The sequence below is a fragment of the Chaetomium tenue genome, assembly GCF_020726465.1.
Source record: "Chaetomium tenue strain MPI-SDFR-AT-0079 chromosome Unknown F5144scaffold_7, whole genome shotgun sequence".
Taxonomy (NCBI): domain Eukaryota; kingdom Fungi; phylum Ascomycota; class Sordariomycetes; order Sordariales; family Chaetomiaceae; genus Chaetomium; species Chaetomium tenue.
In genome coordinates this window covers 859113-875623 of record NW_027117335.1, presented here as the reverse complement: position 1 = coordinate 875623, position 16511 = coordinate 859113, and the positions used below count along the sequence as shown (strand labels likewise).

General features: G+C 56.6%; 4 protein-coding genes across 4 annotated transcripts; 1 reads left to right on the top strand and 3 right to left on the bottom strand.

Moving 5' to 3' along the window:
• Positions 1-1489: 1489 nt before the first annotated feature.
• On the bottom strand, positions 1490-3911 carry F5144DRAFT_385609 (integral peroxisomal membrane peroxin-domain-containing protein). Its single transcript, XM_066784666.1, has 2 exons — positions 2145-3911; positions 1490-2091 (listed from the first exon to the last, which is right to left on the bottom strand). Exons 1-2 carry the CDS (start codon positions 3654-3656, stop codon positions 1519-1521), a joined length of 2085 nt encoding a protein of 694 aa, XP_066638760.1. The 5' UTR covers positions 3657-3911; the 3' UTR covers positions 1490-1518.
• Positions 3912-5219: 1308 nt separating this feature from the next.
• F5144DRAFT_551674 (uncharacterized protein) lies at positions 5220-8906 on the bottom strand (the record flags this gene model as incomplete). Its single annotated transcript, XM_066787702.1, has 4 exons — positions 5220-5304; positions 5372-7111; positions 7164-8494; positions 8544-8906. The coding sequence occupies 4 exons, from the start codon at positions 8904-8906 to the stop codon at positions 5220-5222; spliced, it is 3519 nt and encodes a 1172-aa protein (XP_066638759.1).
• A 4387-nt stretch (positions 8907-13293) lies between these two features.
• On the top strand, positions 13294-14953 carry F5144DRAFT_499375 (uncharacterized protein; the record flags this gene model as incomplete). Its single annotated transcript, XM_066786326.1, has 2 exons — positions 13294-13566; positions 13637-14953. The coding sequence occupies 2 exons, from the start codon at positions 13294-13296 to the stop codon at positions 14951-14953; spliced, it is 1590 nt and encodes a 529-aa protein (XP_066638758.1).
• Positions 14937-16054, bottom strand: F5144DRAFT_660081 (uncharacterized protein; the record flags this gene model as incomplete). The annotated part of the gene is made up of 3 exons (XM_066793252.1): positions 14937-15497; positions 15561-15809; positions 15869-16054. The coding sequence occupies 3 exons, from the start codon at positions 16052-16054 to the stop codon at positions 15384-15386; spliced, it is 549 nt and encodes a 182-aa protein (XP_066638757.1). The 3' UTR covers positions 14937-15383.
• Between the last annotated feature and the right edge of the window lie 457 nt (positions 16055-16511).

Sequence of the window (16511 nt, the reverse complement as noted above, 5' to 3'; positions counted from 1 at the left end):
GGTCGAGTGATCAACACCCAATGACAAACCTAACAAGCAAGAGCAACACCTTGCCGACTCCCCCTTGCACTATAACAAAGCAAGAACAGACCCAGACCCGTGATACATATATGCCAGAACCTAATCTTGAATCTTCGGGCCACGTTACCTAATCGTCCTCTAAGCATAGTGTAAGCTACAAAGCAAATAGTAATTCCACCTCACTTTGATGCGTAGTCTGCAGTCTGAGCTTTGAACTTCCTACCATGACCCAGGCCGTGGCGCACCGAGAGGGATTTAGCATTAAAGTCCCTCGACCCGGAGAGCCTAGGTAGTTAGAAGGCATCTCTTTCCACTCCTGGTCGTCGAGCAGTATTCACTACACCAGCCACCATCAGTCCATCACCAACAAAACACCACAACCCTTACCATTTCCTACGCCGTCAACCCCCTCAGCCACACCCACAGCCCACAAAAATGTCCACTGCTGCAGTCCACTCGAACCTAGAACGCAGGCTGGACCTCCAAGATGGATTTAGCCAAGTCCTACAGGACAGCCGCGAAATCTTCAAGAACCGCCGAATCCACCAATGCCGCGAAATCAGCGACTTCGCTGGCCGAATTATGTTACAGGCTACCGAATGGTACATGCGGATGGATCACGACAGGCCTGATATTCCCCAGTTTCTCTCTTTGGCCAGCTAAGCGCTGGACCTACTGCAGTCAGGGGTACGCCTTATCGGGGACTTGTTGGGGACAAACAGCCGCATAGCGGACAACGGAGGAACGAACAGCGACGCAATAAGCGACGAAGCGGCCGTGGTGAGCATGATCCTAGCCATTGGGGCGGCGTGGGAGAGGGCGAACTGAATTATGGTTATGGGTTCGGGGATGGTAGCGTTACTTTTGATAGGTACGCAGTTCACGGAAATATGGATGAGGCTGTACACAATACTGTTGGCAAAGTGAGACCTTATCTGCGTTGATTCATGGTGCCCGTATCTAGGTTTCGTTCTTTACCTACAGCACTCCCCTTGCTAGCAGACATCGACGTTATAAACACACATGTAAGCCTAGAGACAGGTGCAGGTATGTATGCAATATCTTAGATCACATTGTCATAATGCGAGGCCCTACCATGGTTTACAACGACCAGAGGTGCGGAAAGAAGGCTGCTTAGGGGTGTATACTGGCACAGTTTTAGCACCCCCTCGTAGGTCTCTCAGGGTCACATATGGCACGTCGACGAGCAAAAGCATAGCAAACGATATTGCAATACACTACCACCGTATGATATTCCTGAGTATCCCATACCCACATAGCCGAGCAACCTTGACCCAACCCCATCACCAACCCAGCCCGTTCCAACCCGTTCCAACCCGTTCCAACCCATATGATATACTCCGCTGCCTAAGTCATAACGAGGCAATAACCAATGCAAACAGCCATCCTCCACCCAAACCAAAAGGAAAACCCATCTAAGCCAAAACACCACCCACCCATAACACCACTATTCCTACATCCCACTCCCCCCAATATTCACTCCAACCCCATCCTAACCTCATCACCCACCCCCCAACTCCCGGCCTCCGCCCCCGCCTCCTGCACCGCGATCCGCGTCTGCGTCGCCAGCGCAGCCGCATCATCTTCGCTACTCGCCGCCACGCTGGCGCGCCGGCTGCGCGAGCTGCGGTGCGACGAGTCGGTGACGCGGCGGCGCAGGGTGAAGCGGGCGGAGCGGCTGGAGGTGGACAGCACCGAGGCCGCGTCGTGGTCTTCGTCGCGGTCGTCGGCGGCGGTGGTTGGGGTTTGGCGGTGGTTGTTGTGGTTGTGGGTGTGGATGGAGGAGGGTGGGGAGAGGGAGAGGGAGGGTGAGCTGGGGGTTAGGTCGACGGTGGGGACCGCGGGGGTTGGGTTGAGGCCTGTTGTTGGGGGTGGGCGTGGGGCTGCGGACGCGGGGGTTGCGGGTTTGGAGGGGGTGGCGGCGCCGTTGGGGAGTTGGCCGACTTGGTCGATGGCGTCGTCCGCTTCGACGAGTTCGGCGTCGCGGTACCACTTCCTTCGCCTCGTCCAACGGCCCCAGCCGTCTTGGCCGCGCCGACCGTTCTGCCACTGTGACGGGGTTAGTATCGTTTGTTGGGGGCGGTGCAGGTGAGGGAACAAACCTTGTTGTCGTAATACACCCATCCCATCCTCCCACCCGGTCCGTCATAATCCCAGCCCTCCGTCTTATCATCGATCGGTGTTACCGCTTCGTCCTGCACCCCGTCTACCCGCCACCGGGACCCCTCGGCCCACTGCCAGCGCATGTTACTCCCGTCCTCCACCTCGGGCAACTCAAACTCGGCGCGCGGCGGCACGGCATTGTTATGCTCGTCCGTCCATGCGGGCCGCTCGTACCCAAAGAGACTAGTGGTCCATCCTATGCCCACCCAGCGGCGCTGGTTCTCGTAAATGATAAAGGTAAAACGCACGCCTGTGCCGCGGCCGCCGCGGGCACGGCGCAGCGCCTTCGTCAGCTCCGATTCTCTTGGCGACTTGGCGGTGCCTGGGGCGGAGGGCGTTTTGGCATTTGAAGTGGCGGCGCTGCTGGTCGCCGACTTGGTTGCTGCGGCTGAAGGAGCGGATGTGGCTTTGGTGGGGCCTTCAAAGGGAAGGCCGGTGACAAGGCTCAAGACTCGTCGGAGGGTGGCGCTTCGCCAGAGGATGACACGCGTCACGCGGATGACACGGGCGTGCCAAGTTAGAAGAATAGTGCCCAAAATGAGGATGACCCGTCGCGTAGTGATAATTCGGAGGGGTGGGAGGGTAAGGAGGATCCACGCCGGGATGCAGAGTAAGATGCGAACAAAAAGAGTAGTGAGTGCCGGCCGGGTGGTTGCCGACGTTGGTGTGCGTTGGGTGCTGAGGAAGTCGGTCAACTCGAGCAGCGGTTCCAACAGAATGTTGCACCGCGCCGTAAACTCGCGCAGCGTCTCGACAATCTCATCCAGCGTCTTCTGATGGCGTGTGTTGGTAACCTCCGATATCGACCCCTTGTTTCTCGCATGCCCGCTCGCCCCCCCTGCTCCCGCACTGCCGTTGGCCGCCTTGCCGTTCTTCTCAGGCAGCCCGTCTACCGACAAGTTCTTGCTCCTACGAGATCCCTTGGCACTTTTCGCCTCAGCGACAACTGCCGTACCGTCCGCTGTGCCAAGTCCCGGCTCGCTCCATCCGCTGCTGCTCAACGGGCTGAAGCGCCGACCATACATGCCGCCGATCAGAACGAGCACCAGGACCAGCGGGCCCGCCACGCGCACCACAAAATCCCCGTAGAGCACCGCCGCCCAGAAGCCCGCCAGCAGCAGGAAGCTCTCCCACGGATCGTTTGTGGTCCATGTTATCAGCCCGACCAGCCTGTTGAGCGGCAACAGAAACGGGTGGCTGTATGCGAGCGCGCGAGTAATCTGCGGTGGCGTCGCAAGGAGGAGTGGCGACTTCTGGTGTACGAGAATGGTGCTCCTCCTCTTCGCGGCCGAGGTGGCGCTCGGGGTGGTCGCGCTCAACGTCGCGGGGGAGAAGGAAGCGTAGGTCGGGGGCGGCGCGCCCGAGAAAATCGTGGAGCCATCGCTACGGGATGGGGTGGATTGGTGTTGCGATTCCAAGGGATCGCCGTGCTGCGTGAGAGGAGTCGACATGTGCTCGAGCCACGGTTCCTAAAGTCGGGGCAAGTATCCCGATTAGCTGATGCCGATGCTGAGCCGCTCATGGCAGGCTCGAAAGCTAATGTGTATGATGAAGCCACACGGGACCTTCGGGGATGTCGTCAAGAGATGTTTGGTTGTCTTGGGATGGATGCTGACCGCCGTCGGGTCTCGTGGATGCCAGGGTCACAGATCGTAAATGGGAAGTTCCGTCCCTTCAAAAAAGGCGCCGACTTGGTCGGGAAAAGATTGATGGCGGGGAAATGGGGGAATTGATGGAAAAAAGCCGATAGATAGGGTCTATGCGTAAAAAAGCAAAGAGGATCAGACTCACAAATGCAGCCATGAACTTAGCTTGCCGACCGTTGCAGGACGTCGGCTGGCTCTTCCATGTGTGCCTGTAATGGCTTGCGCGCTCCCTGTAATGGTCACGTCATGGGTTGCGCGCCCAGACGTCAGCCAGCTGATAGACAGAAATGCCGATCTGGGCCCGAGGCAACAAAACTAAAACCAGTACAAAATGGTAAAATGACAGTAGAGTGTCGTGTACGCAATGTATTTAATAACGGCTTCGATTTTCGATGCGAATAAAGAAAAAGAGGCACAGGAAGGAAGAACAGAAGTCGGCTTGTGCAGGCAGTTGGATCTCACGTGGCGGGTAATTGTCCGCTCCTGGCACTGCCCAGACTGGGGTTGGGCCCAAGCCGTTGCCTGACCCCGCTGCGATCCCCCGGCTCGGCCGGGGAAAATCACATGCAAATTGGTGACACGGGAATCGGAAATCTCGAGATGCAAAGCATGCGGTGGGTGTCCCGTGCCATCCATGATTTGTAGCGTGGTTAGGTAATTCCTTCTAGATGGCCGCTCAGACCATTAATAACAACCTTGTATTCTAGGGTTTATAGATTATGGCAGCTTGGAATGCAAGATAATGAGTCAAAGCCCTGACGAATGCCTATCCTTAACGCCTTGGCTCGTAATATCATCAACAAAAAAACCGTTCTTTCCAGCCAGTGTTAGAAATGAAGTACAGCCAAAGAACATTAAGAACCACTCCCACAAGGTATAAACAATTGATTCCCGATTACAACAATGTATGTACGATCGCCTCCTAATATATATAAGACCGCGAGACGCCGCAGTCAAAAGCAGCCAACCCATGGTCGCCCCATCATGAACTCGCTCCCATTTTCAACCAAAGTCTGGTGAGGAGCTCTTCCACCAAAAGCTGAGCTCGTTTAACTTGTCTCTCTAGGGACTCATCCCCTCCTGGCCGGCCCTCATCTGTTGAAAGTTGAGAAACTCGAGTATGGCATTTGACGCCGCAAGGAAGTGACAAAGAGTCTTGACCACGGATGGCTGGTCACGATCACCGGAGAAGGAGAGTATGTAACTCTCTCCGCAGTTCCCAAGAATATCCTAGCTGTCTGCAGGATCTCTTCGAAGGAGGTCTCGAACTTGTCGATTTCCGTCGCGATGGTGGAGTGAGTGAGTGCGTTGAGCTTGCAGACGCAGAGCCACCCAGTCGCTCATGCTGTCGCCCAGCCGCTCGCAGAATTACTTCAACTCCTCCCCAGCGCTAGGCCCAGCCGACAACGGCGTGGGCGTCTGGCTGCTAAAGTGCCACTTGGTTGAGTCCAATCTGTCATCACCATCACGTCAGCCTTGTTCAGTCTCACCAGAAAAAAACAACATAAAAAAAGACTCACGAGTACCCCGGCGCCGGACACTCCACCGCATTATTCCACGAGCTCAACCGCTTACACAGCCTCCTGGCATGCAACGCGCCATTCTCCATGCCCCTCGCCGTCGAGCGCGCCTTCTCAAACACCAACGTCTGCGTCCTCCCCACCCCACCAGCACCACCCTCCCCCTCCGCCCCATACACAACCGTAACCACACAAACCGCGCCCCCCTGCGCCGACACCCGCTCCGCACTCCGCACCCTGCGCGGATCGATGCGCACGGCCACGGGCGCGTCCGACGGCGTGGTCAGCAGGCCGCTCTGGTGGTCGTCGATCAGGCGCAGGTACTGGCCGGCGTGGGCGGAGCGGAACAGCTCCGTGTCGCCGTCCATGAAGCCCGCGAGGTCGAAGACGTCCATGGTCGGGAGGAAGCCGCCGCTGCTACTGCCGGTGGGGGTTTGGGCGAGGGTTGGGGTGAGGGTTGGGGTTTCGGGCTTGGAGAAGTTGTTGTTGTTGTTGGGGTTGGGTGAGCCGGTTTTGTTGTTGTTGCTGTGGTGGCCGAGGGCCGGGGAATTAGCCCGGGTGTTGGTGGCGCTGGTGGTTGGGGTCGCGAGCGGCGTGGTGTTGAGGTGGAGCATGGATGGGAAGGTCGTTTGGGGAGGTGGTAGTTGGATCGGGGGCGGGATTTGGTCCCGTCGGTGGCTGGGTTCGGATGCCGCTGTTGGCGATGGTACTTGTGCTGGTGTTGGTGATGGTGACAACGCTAATGTCGGTGCTGGTGTTGATGATGGTGCTGACGCTGCTAGAGGCGCTGGTGCTATCGTGACATGTCTATTCGGGCCGGGAGCTGCCGACAGCCGGATCTCCTCCGCCACTGGGTCCTTGTACTGGGGTAGCTGTACCGGTGCGGATCCGGCCCTGTTGTCCCTCAGTGGCTGAGCAAGCTTCGCCGTGACGCCCGATAACAATGCTGACCGTGAAGGGGAACCGCTCCGCATCGGGCCTGAGGGAAGCGGCCTTCGCGCATTGGCCGGCCTGGGCGATTGGGAATTCGGGCGAGGAGCCATAACGGTGGGGCCTGGGAAGTCCTGCAGAATATTCTGCAGGCTGGCCGGGCTGGGCTTCCTCACCTCGCCATGGGCTTGTGTTGGGCCGCTGTTTGGCATGTTGGTGTCAGCTGGCCTCTCGGGCAATACCATGGAAGGCGAGGTGTGGGCCTGACTGGTAGGGTGTCGGTTGCTACTGCGGGCATGAATCTTAAACACCCGCTTGTGGCCCCCTCCGGTGCTCGACACTGAACCGGCCCTTGACGGCGGCTCGAGGCTCGCACGGGCACTCCGTGAGGCGGTGCTATCAGCACTCCCGCCAGCATTAATAGCGGTGAATCCGCTGCGCGGTGGCCCTTGCAAACCGAGCGCCTGGGCCGCAATGTGCTGCGCAGAAGGGATGTCGGCAGCCCCCCGGATATCATCCCCCCTCGAAAAGCTGGTGGCGTTGGTAGACCCCGAAACGCCCTTACTGACGGAATCCCGGTCGGAATCGCCGTGCACGTCCCCTGCGTCCCTCATCTCGACGTCCTCTGCGGTGGTGTTGATGGGCGGGATACGGGGTCGCTGCGGCGCAGCGGTGACCGGCTGGCGCAAAACCCGGGTGACGAAATAGTTCCGAGCCTCTCGAACAAAGGGAATATCTCGCGAACTCGGGTCCTCAAAGTCGAGATTCGACAAATGGGCTGATGCCACCCATCCGACGCACCACATACGACTATTTGGGTCAGCTGAATCTAGAGGGTAAGAACGGGTACGAGAAGCCTTACCAATCGGCGCTCTCAGCACACAAAACGGGGAATTCCCGCCTCCTCTCCAGCGGCCCACCGTCCTCATAGCCCTTCGCCCAGCTCTTGATACCCGTAATACGACCGTCTTCCTCGCGATACACGTAGCACCTGGGCGGCTTGGGCACGCCCAGCGGCCGCCCGTCTTCCGAAGTCTCCCGGAAAATACCCGTGTCCGCCAGCTTGCCCATCAGGCCGGCTGGCGTGATGTCGTCCCACGGCAGAATCATGACGGGGCACTTCAAGTCCCCGCCACTCGTAACATAGAACCGGCAGGGTAGGGGGTTGATGATGCCGGCCATGCGTTTGCGGTGCAGGGCAGCTTTCTGGGAATTTAGGGGGTCGAGAGGAGGGTACCCCATCTCAGCGCGCCGCGTCTGACTCAGATTATTCGCGTTGAAAGCCTTGTACCCATCTTTGAAAGCCTTCAGCACTACCTGATTGTTCTGGTTTGCTCGCTCCTTCGTGCAATCGACGACCCGATGTCCAAGCGTCTCGATGGCGGTCGCATGCGCTTTCGACATGAAACCATGCTGCGCGCTCGCCAAATGCTTTGCCGCGCCGCGAAGGGGATGCTCACCGAAATGCACGCCATGTTCATCACACCTCAGGATGTAGAAATCACCGGTCGCGGGGGGATACTGAACTATGACATGCTTATATGAAGCCGGCTTCTCGGGCGTGCCGTAGACCTGGGCGAATGTGATGGTCCTTTCGCTCCTCTCATCCTCTTCGTCGACGGCCAATGGGGGCTGGCCAGTGCTTGGCTTGGTGGCCTCGCTGGCGCTCTCCAGTTTCACACGCTTCGCGCGACTCGACGGCGCGGGTGAGTCGTGGGTTGACTCACCATTGGCTTTCCGCTTCAGGTCATGGTCGAACTTGGGGCTTGGCGATGCGGAGGCGGCGGGCTGTTTGGTGAGGTTATCCTGTCCTGGGATCGAGGCTGGACCCGCTGGTGATCGGAGGGCAGATGGGGGCTCTCGGTCTGGATGGTCCTCGAGTGTGGGGCGGCGGTAAGCAAACGGGGTTGGCGTTTCTTGGCTGTGGCCACCGCGATTATGCGACGATCTCGCCTGTGCATCATAAGCGGTGGTGGTTTGGAACGGGATCTGCTGCCTATCCGCCTCCGTCGGGGTTGGGGTAGGCAAGGGGGTTCGCTGGGGTTGCGATGGACCCTCGGCTGCAGTCGGTGGTGCGGGAGAAGTTTCAGTGGAGGTGGATTGACGAGAGATAACAGCCGCCGGAACTGTTGTTTGAAAGGCATCTGACGGCCCGACCGGAAATGCCGGCCGATGACTTGGGCTCAGATCGGGCTGGTACAATTAGCAATAACCCGAAATATGCTGGGCAGCAATCACTTACCCCGGCAGTTATCAAGGCCGTAATAGCCGTGAAGAGTTCTGTGTCGTATCTTTGCCTCTGCTCGTCGTAATGCTTCCTTCGTTGCTTTGCCCTCTCCTGGGCCGTTTGCCGTAGCGCTGCGATTTCCAGATCCCGATTCTTCTGAAGAACTGTCTCCATGCTCTGCCGTAGCGACGGCTCAATTCCGGCTATCCCTGCCAGCTGCTTCTTAAACTGTGCGTCGATTGCTCGTGACCCCTCGTCCACATCTGCGAGTGCCTGCTGCTCCTGTGCATCGTACTGGCGAACAAGCTCATCGATCTTGTGCTGTATCTCGGCGTGGTCGGCCTCGGCCTTCCTCGTCTCAAGCAGCAAACCCGACATCTTGAGACAACTGCGATGCGACCATGCGCTGTCTGGAACGTGAGCCTAGGTAAAAGACGGCGATGGTCTCGGCAGCAGATTACCCAGCCAAAAAGGGGCACGGGGAGTTTAGTTTATCTGAGCCCGGTTTGGATGATCTGGAGGCGGGGTCTAAAATGTTAGAGATGGGTAACAGTAAACAGCCGCGCCGCTCAAGGGAACGATAGGAACGTTGTGTGACCGCGCCTGGCGACACAAATGCCATAAAGATCCAGCCACTACAGGCCGGGCAAGTAGGTGGAGGCCAGGAATAGGTACGACCAGGGCTGTCAGCCTGAGTGAGGTACGTATCTTACGTACAGAATGTGAGTTTGCGGCGCTGTTTTGCCCTTGCCGCTCGTCTGTGAGGGCGTGGTTTGAAAAATTGCCCGCAGAATCTAGTGGGAAGGAACGGGGTTCAAAGTCCGATTCCTGCTGCACAATTTCTAGATTAGGCAATGCACAGCCGAGCGCAAAAGAACTTTTGAAAAATAAAATAACCCAAAACTGAGGCCATGGGACGGGATGGTGCGAAGGAATGAGGAGCCACTTCACTTGAAGTAAAGCATTTCATTCATTCTCGCCACAATAGGGCGGTGATCAGTGGACGAAGGAGTCATCTTGGCCACACACGCAAGAGAAAAGTACGGGTTTTGTCCGCAAACGCCAGCAGCCCGACTAGAGCCCTCATGAGTGGCGACTCGAGCCAACACAAAAAAACGCGCCTCGGTAACTCGATCGGAGAAAAGATCAACAGTGAGTTTGCTTACCTCTTGGTCTTGATATTATAAAACGGCGCGTACTCGGCTTCCACGTAGCTGAACGCGACAGGGGCGATGCGACTGGAGGCGACGATGAAATCGTGGATCGCGTGTGGATGGGGTTGGGGATATGGGGGGGGGATAGGTGGATGGGGGTGGTAGAAGGAGGCAACGTGGAAGGAAATGGTCGAGATAGCCACAGTTGCTTATTATTAGAGCTTGGCTAATCGCGCCAGTAAGGGGCTTCGGGAATGCGAGTGAGTTCCAGGTTCCTCTACGGCGGCCCCCGTATCACCCTGGGCCGCTAGGAAAGTGGACGGTAGTCAGCGGGTGGGAGGTGCCGTGTATGGGATTGTAGACCACACTGTACCGGGGGCGCCCAGCCTGAGGCACGGTGGGGGGCTAGGCTCGATTCTGAAGGGCTGGCGCGGACTAGCGAGAAAAACCATTGGGGCTGGGACCCAGGGAACGAGAGGTGTGACAGGGATTATGGCAGCGGTATAAGATTAGCACGAAAGGTCGCCCACCCGGTGTTAGCAAAGACGGGTAGAACGCCCGGAACGCCCTAGCATCGGTGTAACGGAAAAGCAAAGACGAGATTTCCTGTCAGACAGACAATCATACAACAAACGGGTCATTGCACAACCAGCGCGACTGGGCAACAAAACTCGTGAATCGAGTGCGCGACATTGCAGGCGCCGTCAGGTGGGTGTTGGTTGGTTGGTTGGTTGGTTGGCTGGCCGCTCTCGTTAACTCTAGCGAGTAACGAGCGACTCGAGGTTGTTGGGATGGACCCCTCGTCGGGCATTCATGATTCATTCGCGCTTCTGGCCCGGGGGCTGATTGCTCGGCGTGTGTGTGATATGTCCCATGCATTTGGCTCCGTGGACACGAGGCCCCTTGCACTTCCAGGTTGGGAAAATCCGATCCATGGCTGCCGAGGCGCCGGGAACCCACCATCGCCCGTTAGTGTCCCTCTCCCTCGGATAATCAAAATCCTTCCACGTTCGGGTTCGGTGTGTTGCGCCGAAGCCAGCGGCAGACGATACCTAAATAAGAATCTGGAAGTACCCCAACAAATGACTGGCTGCATCCTAAGGGAATCTCGTTTTTATCGCTTTGGATGCGCATGCAACCCTGCGCCCATAGCGACCCTCGAGGGACACGGTCAGGTCCGAAGTAATCCATCCGTACAATGCATGCAAGGACGTATTTTTTTTACTCTTTTTTTTTTTTTTTGGTTTGCCACGAATCTCTTTTTTACATCCATGCTCCAGTTTCCCAGTTTTTCAGCCCCACCCGCACCGCGCCATCGCCCTCCCTTCCCCTTACAAAATCCGAGTCTCCCTATCATGACTGCGCCCAAGTTATATTGGCTAGATTTTTTGGCGCTTTTCGTAATTAGTGCGTCGGTCCACCAAACAAGTGGCGTCGCGCGTACAAAAGCGCACTTAGTGAGCACCAGCGGTGTGCAGCCGCCGTGCCTTCCGAAACACAGTTCGCTGATCGTAATCAGCCCCCAGTCGTTCCCAGTCTGAATCGTCATGTGTTTCATCCCTGTATCTAACCGGATTGCTCCCCCGCTTACTCATTGCTCACATACGAGTATGCTTGTGGGAATAGCAGGTAGACAAAAGTCTACTGCGGTACGATTAGAGACGGGATTATGAGATGGAGCTTACGTTCAATCGTACCCAGGCCGATAAGTCAACCATCATGCATCCACTCTGACTCTAACCTTTCCAGTTTCAATGACAAATCATCGGCGCTGCATAAAACCGCATCGATCTGCTCTAGGCCACATGTGACCGCATTGAATGATCTACTCTCGACGACCTTCCCCTCGAGCTGTATCCGTGATTGGAGCCTAGTCTGGGGCTAGCAGGCGGGGTGGCCTACCCGCATCGCCACCTCATTGCCAATCGAGCAACCAGAGCGCAGCAGGCAGTCTTCTTTGGAGGGGGCAAATAAACCCGCTCAAGTCGCCCTCGTGCCTACCAAACAAAGTCGCCATACACCCGACGACGTTCAAGCTGCAGCCTAACCCAACGCGAATGACCTCCCTCTAGTGACCCCCGACGCGCGGCCGAAAGGCGGTTACCGTTACGGTGTCATAGCATCTAGGCAGTCAGGTGCTGTACAACGCCCGGTGCCATCTCGATAGTGGAGGGCACTAGCGATGTAACACAAATGGCACCATTCGTTAGACACGGAAGCCGGCCAGTCATCAGCACGGAACCCCCATCTTGCCGAGTCCATGTCCAGCTCGGCCAATTCGGACGGGGTGATTGATGAAGGAAATGACGACAAAATGAATAATGATTCGCACTCAGGCACCCAGTTCGGACTCCCAATCCCCCACCGCACTGGACAGTTCTTGCAATCTTGCAGTCTTGCAGTCCTTGCATGTTTGCCATCACCGCCGTCAGGAACCACCACATTCCCTGCGCGTGCACGTTGGTCCTGACTAGGACATTGCACATCGGTCAGGGGTGGTTGGTCGACTTGGTTGTATGGTCCACAGTGCGACAAAGTTCGGGTGACATACGTTGGAGCTGTAAGTCACCGCGCCATCGGCTGCCGCCAATGTTGGCGGACCATGGGCCGAGCATTCCCGCTTGCGTTGTTGGCGGCCCCTCTAGCCCGGGCAAAGAAAGCGAGATAAACTGTGGACGGTCAAGATTATCCGCGCATGGGGCCCGGGCAGCCTATCACGCCAGCTGAAATCACCCAACCGGTCTTGGCCAGGGGGGGGGTCTCGTAGGCCGGCTTGCCGGGTTGTGGCACTACTTTCGTACCATGCGCTGCTCTTCGCTCGATTCGTTATTCCCAGCCTCCATCGAGACTCGGACGACACCGCAAGTAGCGAACGGGTTTCAGTGTTTCAGACTTTCAGCTCTCCGCTATCCGTTGCGTGCCGCGCGGGAGGCCGTCCGATTGATGAAAGTATGAAACCTACTCCAGCAGCCATGGAATTCCCGCCACCGATGAGCATTTATTGCGGCACTGCCCATTGTTGGTGATACAAGTATTCGTGATGGTTAAAAGTGGCCGAGTCGAGGGCGTGCCAGGGGTGGGGTTAAGAAAAGTTCCAGGACATCACAAGATTATATTTTTGTCATTTGGTCCTTGCCGTTCTATCGTTGGCCACATTTGGCTAGAAACAGGCACTTTTTCCTCTCCAGCATCTCGAATAGAAATCGGGCAGGCTCGTGGAGACAGGTAAAATGCAACCTCATATCACAAAACCAGGCTATGACATGACAATGCTATTTGGTGATTGCCTTGATGTTGGCAAGTCGCTCTCATTTCAGCTATCATGAGAGACGCCAATTCCGTCTTTGTAGAACATGACCGTGGCCGACAACGAGGGAACATGGAATCAAGCGGACAAAGGAGCTCGACGTGACGGAAAAGACAAAGGGTGAAATGTGATTTTTCAGAGCCTCATTTCATGTTTGCATCCTTCCGTACAAATTCCAATCTTTGCATGTCATCGACAGCTTTGAAGTAGCTTGAATACCTTTCCGGTAGCCCCAAAAAGCATATTGACATCAGATAGGAAGCGGTTCCGTTTAGGGAATCCCCGAATATCCCCGAGCGGCGTGATGACCTCCCCAGCTGCGGCCAGGGCGGCACAATCCCCCTGCAGACTGATCCCTCCCTGTAAACAGGGCAACCACGGTTTCTACATTGATGCGAACGGCGAGCGTGCGACCAAGACTATCGGGAAGTATTACTTCACCGAAGATGCACTCGAGCATGACCTTGCAGCCCTAAAAAGGGGGGAGGCGTACGACAGGGACGACTTCTTCAGGTGGGCAAAGGCATGGTACAAGGCCGAGATTGACCGGAATATCCACTTCGAAACTGTACAACAGGTAAGTAATTATAGATCTCCGTTGGGGGCCAAAACGCGCCGTGACCTAACCAACACGTTACTACGAATAGGAGATGTCCCAACCCGCCTCGAACTCGGCCGTTTCGAAACATGTCGTACATGAAAACGAAACTCCAGCATCGCCGAATAAAGATTCAGAATTCGTTTCCTCTCGTACAATCGAGACTAGATCTCAAACACCAACCCGCATCCAGCCCGCCCGCGCCGCAAAACGGAAAGCCGCCGCACCGCCCCCGTCCAAGCGGCCCGGACTAGCAGTGATACCCACCGCAATTCAGCCAGGGCTACAATCCATCAACTCGCACAGACCCAAAACAGAAGCCGAGACAAGAGGCGACTACATCCTAGCCGGATACGACTGGGCTCAGTTCCTCAACGGCAACCAGGGCGAGCACCACCCTTTACCCTGGTCCTACGTGCAGCTGCAGGGTCTTGACGTGGCGTATTTCTGCTTGCGGTTGGAGAGGGCAGTGGAGGCACAGATTAGCGAGCTTCTTGCCGAGCAAAGCCTGGTTGGGACGGATCATGAACCAGACGCAGAGAACCCCCAAGCGCCCACCGCCGCTGCCCAGGACTCCTCCGCAGGGGTGAAAGAAGCCATCCCAAATTTCCACGGCGGCAAGGCAAAGCCGCAAACACCAGCAACCCCTCCAGCATCGATTTCTGACCACACAACAACTCACCTCCAAATCCAAACTCAAACCCAAGCCCACCCCAACTCCGTCCACAACCACCACCACCCCCCGCCGCCGCCACCAACTCCCTTCTCTCCCGCCGCAGCCCTCGCCCCAGGCGAAGACTGGCGACCACCATGCGCAACCACAACCCCAACCACCACTAGCGCCAACCTCACCACCCCCAACCCAGCAGCAGCAGCAGCAGTATCAGCATCCACCACCAGCTGGGCAGCCTCCGAAGTCCACCGCCGCACAGAGCAAAACCAAACCCACCAACTGCTACAGGCGGCGGCAGTGGCGCCCGAGGCCGAGATGGAGATCAGCCCGACGCTGGGCCAGTGGCGCTGGCGGCGGCGGAGCAGTGGGCGTGTGCATGGGGATGGAGATGGGGATCTTTTTGGGGTTGGGGTTGGGTCTGGGTCTGGGTTTGGGTCTGTGTTGGGGTCGGGGTTGGGGGCCGGATATGGACATGGGGATCTGGATATGCCGCCGGCGGTGGTGGAGGTTTCGGGGCTGTGGTTTGTGGTGTTGCTGTTGCCGGCCGTGGCGCTGTGCTCGTGCCGGCGTGTCGGGTCGGAGGTGGAGGGCTTGGGGCCCGGGCCCGGGGGGTGTGGCTGTGGTGGTGGGAGCGGGAGTGGTGGGCTGGGGGGGTTGGGGGCCAAGGAGGGGGTGAGGGTTTGGATGGTGTGATTCAATCAATCATTGTGATTTGAGATGAGGTGAGGTTCTTTTTTATGGGGCAATGCTTGGGGGGAACGGGGGTTTAGACTGGGTGAGATGGGGGGTGGGAAGGATTCGAGCCGGATGTCTGACGCCTTGGTTCAAGTGTACGTTGATCCTACAGCCAGGTCGGGTGCGGTAACACTGGTATGGCGTTATGAGCATGGTTTGTTTCGAAGCTGTTTTATTCTATTCCAAATCTTATATCTTAATCTAGTAAAATCCATCCTGGGCTTTTCGTCCCTTGTCATTACGTACTCGATCCTCAACTTCTGCAAAACGAGTATTTGCCGATCGTTCCTATTCTGAGTTGCCATCCCTCGATGCGCTCTTCCGGTTTCCGGATCCTTCTCCGCGGCGTCGGGGATTAACCGCCCGAGGCTTACCCTCGCTCTCGGTTTTACGAGAACGTAGTAACAGCAGTGCCGATGGTCGCCTTCAAGCCGGCATAGTCAGTGGTCAACGCAGCGGCAACGCTGGCCTCGAGTGTATCAATGATGCCGAAGGCAAGCGTCTACACACGGCGTGTTAGAAAGTTGTCTTTATACAAGACGTTCAAAGAAATATGGCAACTTACATCAACCACCTTCTCCACCGATCTCAACACGGCGGCCACGGGGGGCCCGACAAACGGGATCTTTGTGATGAAGCCGCCCACGCCGATCAAAGCGTCTAGGAGCGTCTGGTGTGTCTTAACAAAGAGGCGGAACGCATCGGCGATGGCTGTGGCCTCGACACCGATGTATTTGGCCTTGGGGCCGGCAGACATGGCACTGACATCGAGAGTGGCCGTGGCAACGATATCGCCGAGGCCGAGGATGACTTTCTGTGTTTTGTTTTCATGTCAGTGGTAAGGCAAGAAGGTGCAAAGTGATGGGAACGAACCGGCCATGGGCCCTGGCCGATGATAAGCAACAGGGCATTGACCAGGGTGAGTTCCTTGGCTGGCTGGATCAATTTCTGGGACTTGACGGTGAGAACTTGGATGTTCTCGACCACCACAGTTGCCTTCATTTGGGCGACTGCCACTGAGCCTAGAGCGGCCAGCGCGGTGAGGATGGAGAAACGCATGTTGACGGATGCTTGAGCTGGAAGACAACTTGAACTGTTGAGAAACAGTCTGATGGATTAAGGAATAATTCGAGTGAAGTTATTATTGTAGCTGCAATTGGCTTTTGCTCCTGGAAACACAGTTGAGGGAGCCAGGCTATATATACCTACCTAGGTACGCTTGAAAATATCATCTTTAGGGCGCTCAATTAAATACATGGTAACCCTTGGATTCATTTCATGCCACAAGCACGGTAAGAATGTAGTTGACTCAGGACAAGCATTGAGGCATCGATATTTCGGGTGCTCCCGACCGTCGACATCGGCCAGGTATTACGATCGGAATGCTCGGAGAGACCCCGGCTAGTTAATCATACTGGAAGAGTTGATCAAGGCCTCGTCAACAGCAAAAGAAACAAGCCAGTGGAATTTGATCGAGATGAACTGACTCTAAAACACAGTTGGCATGTGGTTGACA

Bases quoted from the DNA above. Each gene is read 5' to 3' on its own strand.
- F5144DRAFT_385609 (XM_066784666.1), bottom strand. From the start codon at position 3,656: ATGTCGACTCCTCTCACGCAGCACGGCGATCCCTTGGAATCGCAACAC. The intron at 2,092-2,144 runs GTTTGTTCCCTC...ACCCCGTCACAG, and splicing joins GGGTGTATTACGACAACAAG to TGGCAGAACGGTCGGCGCGG.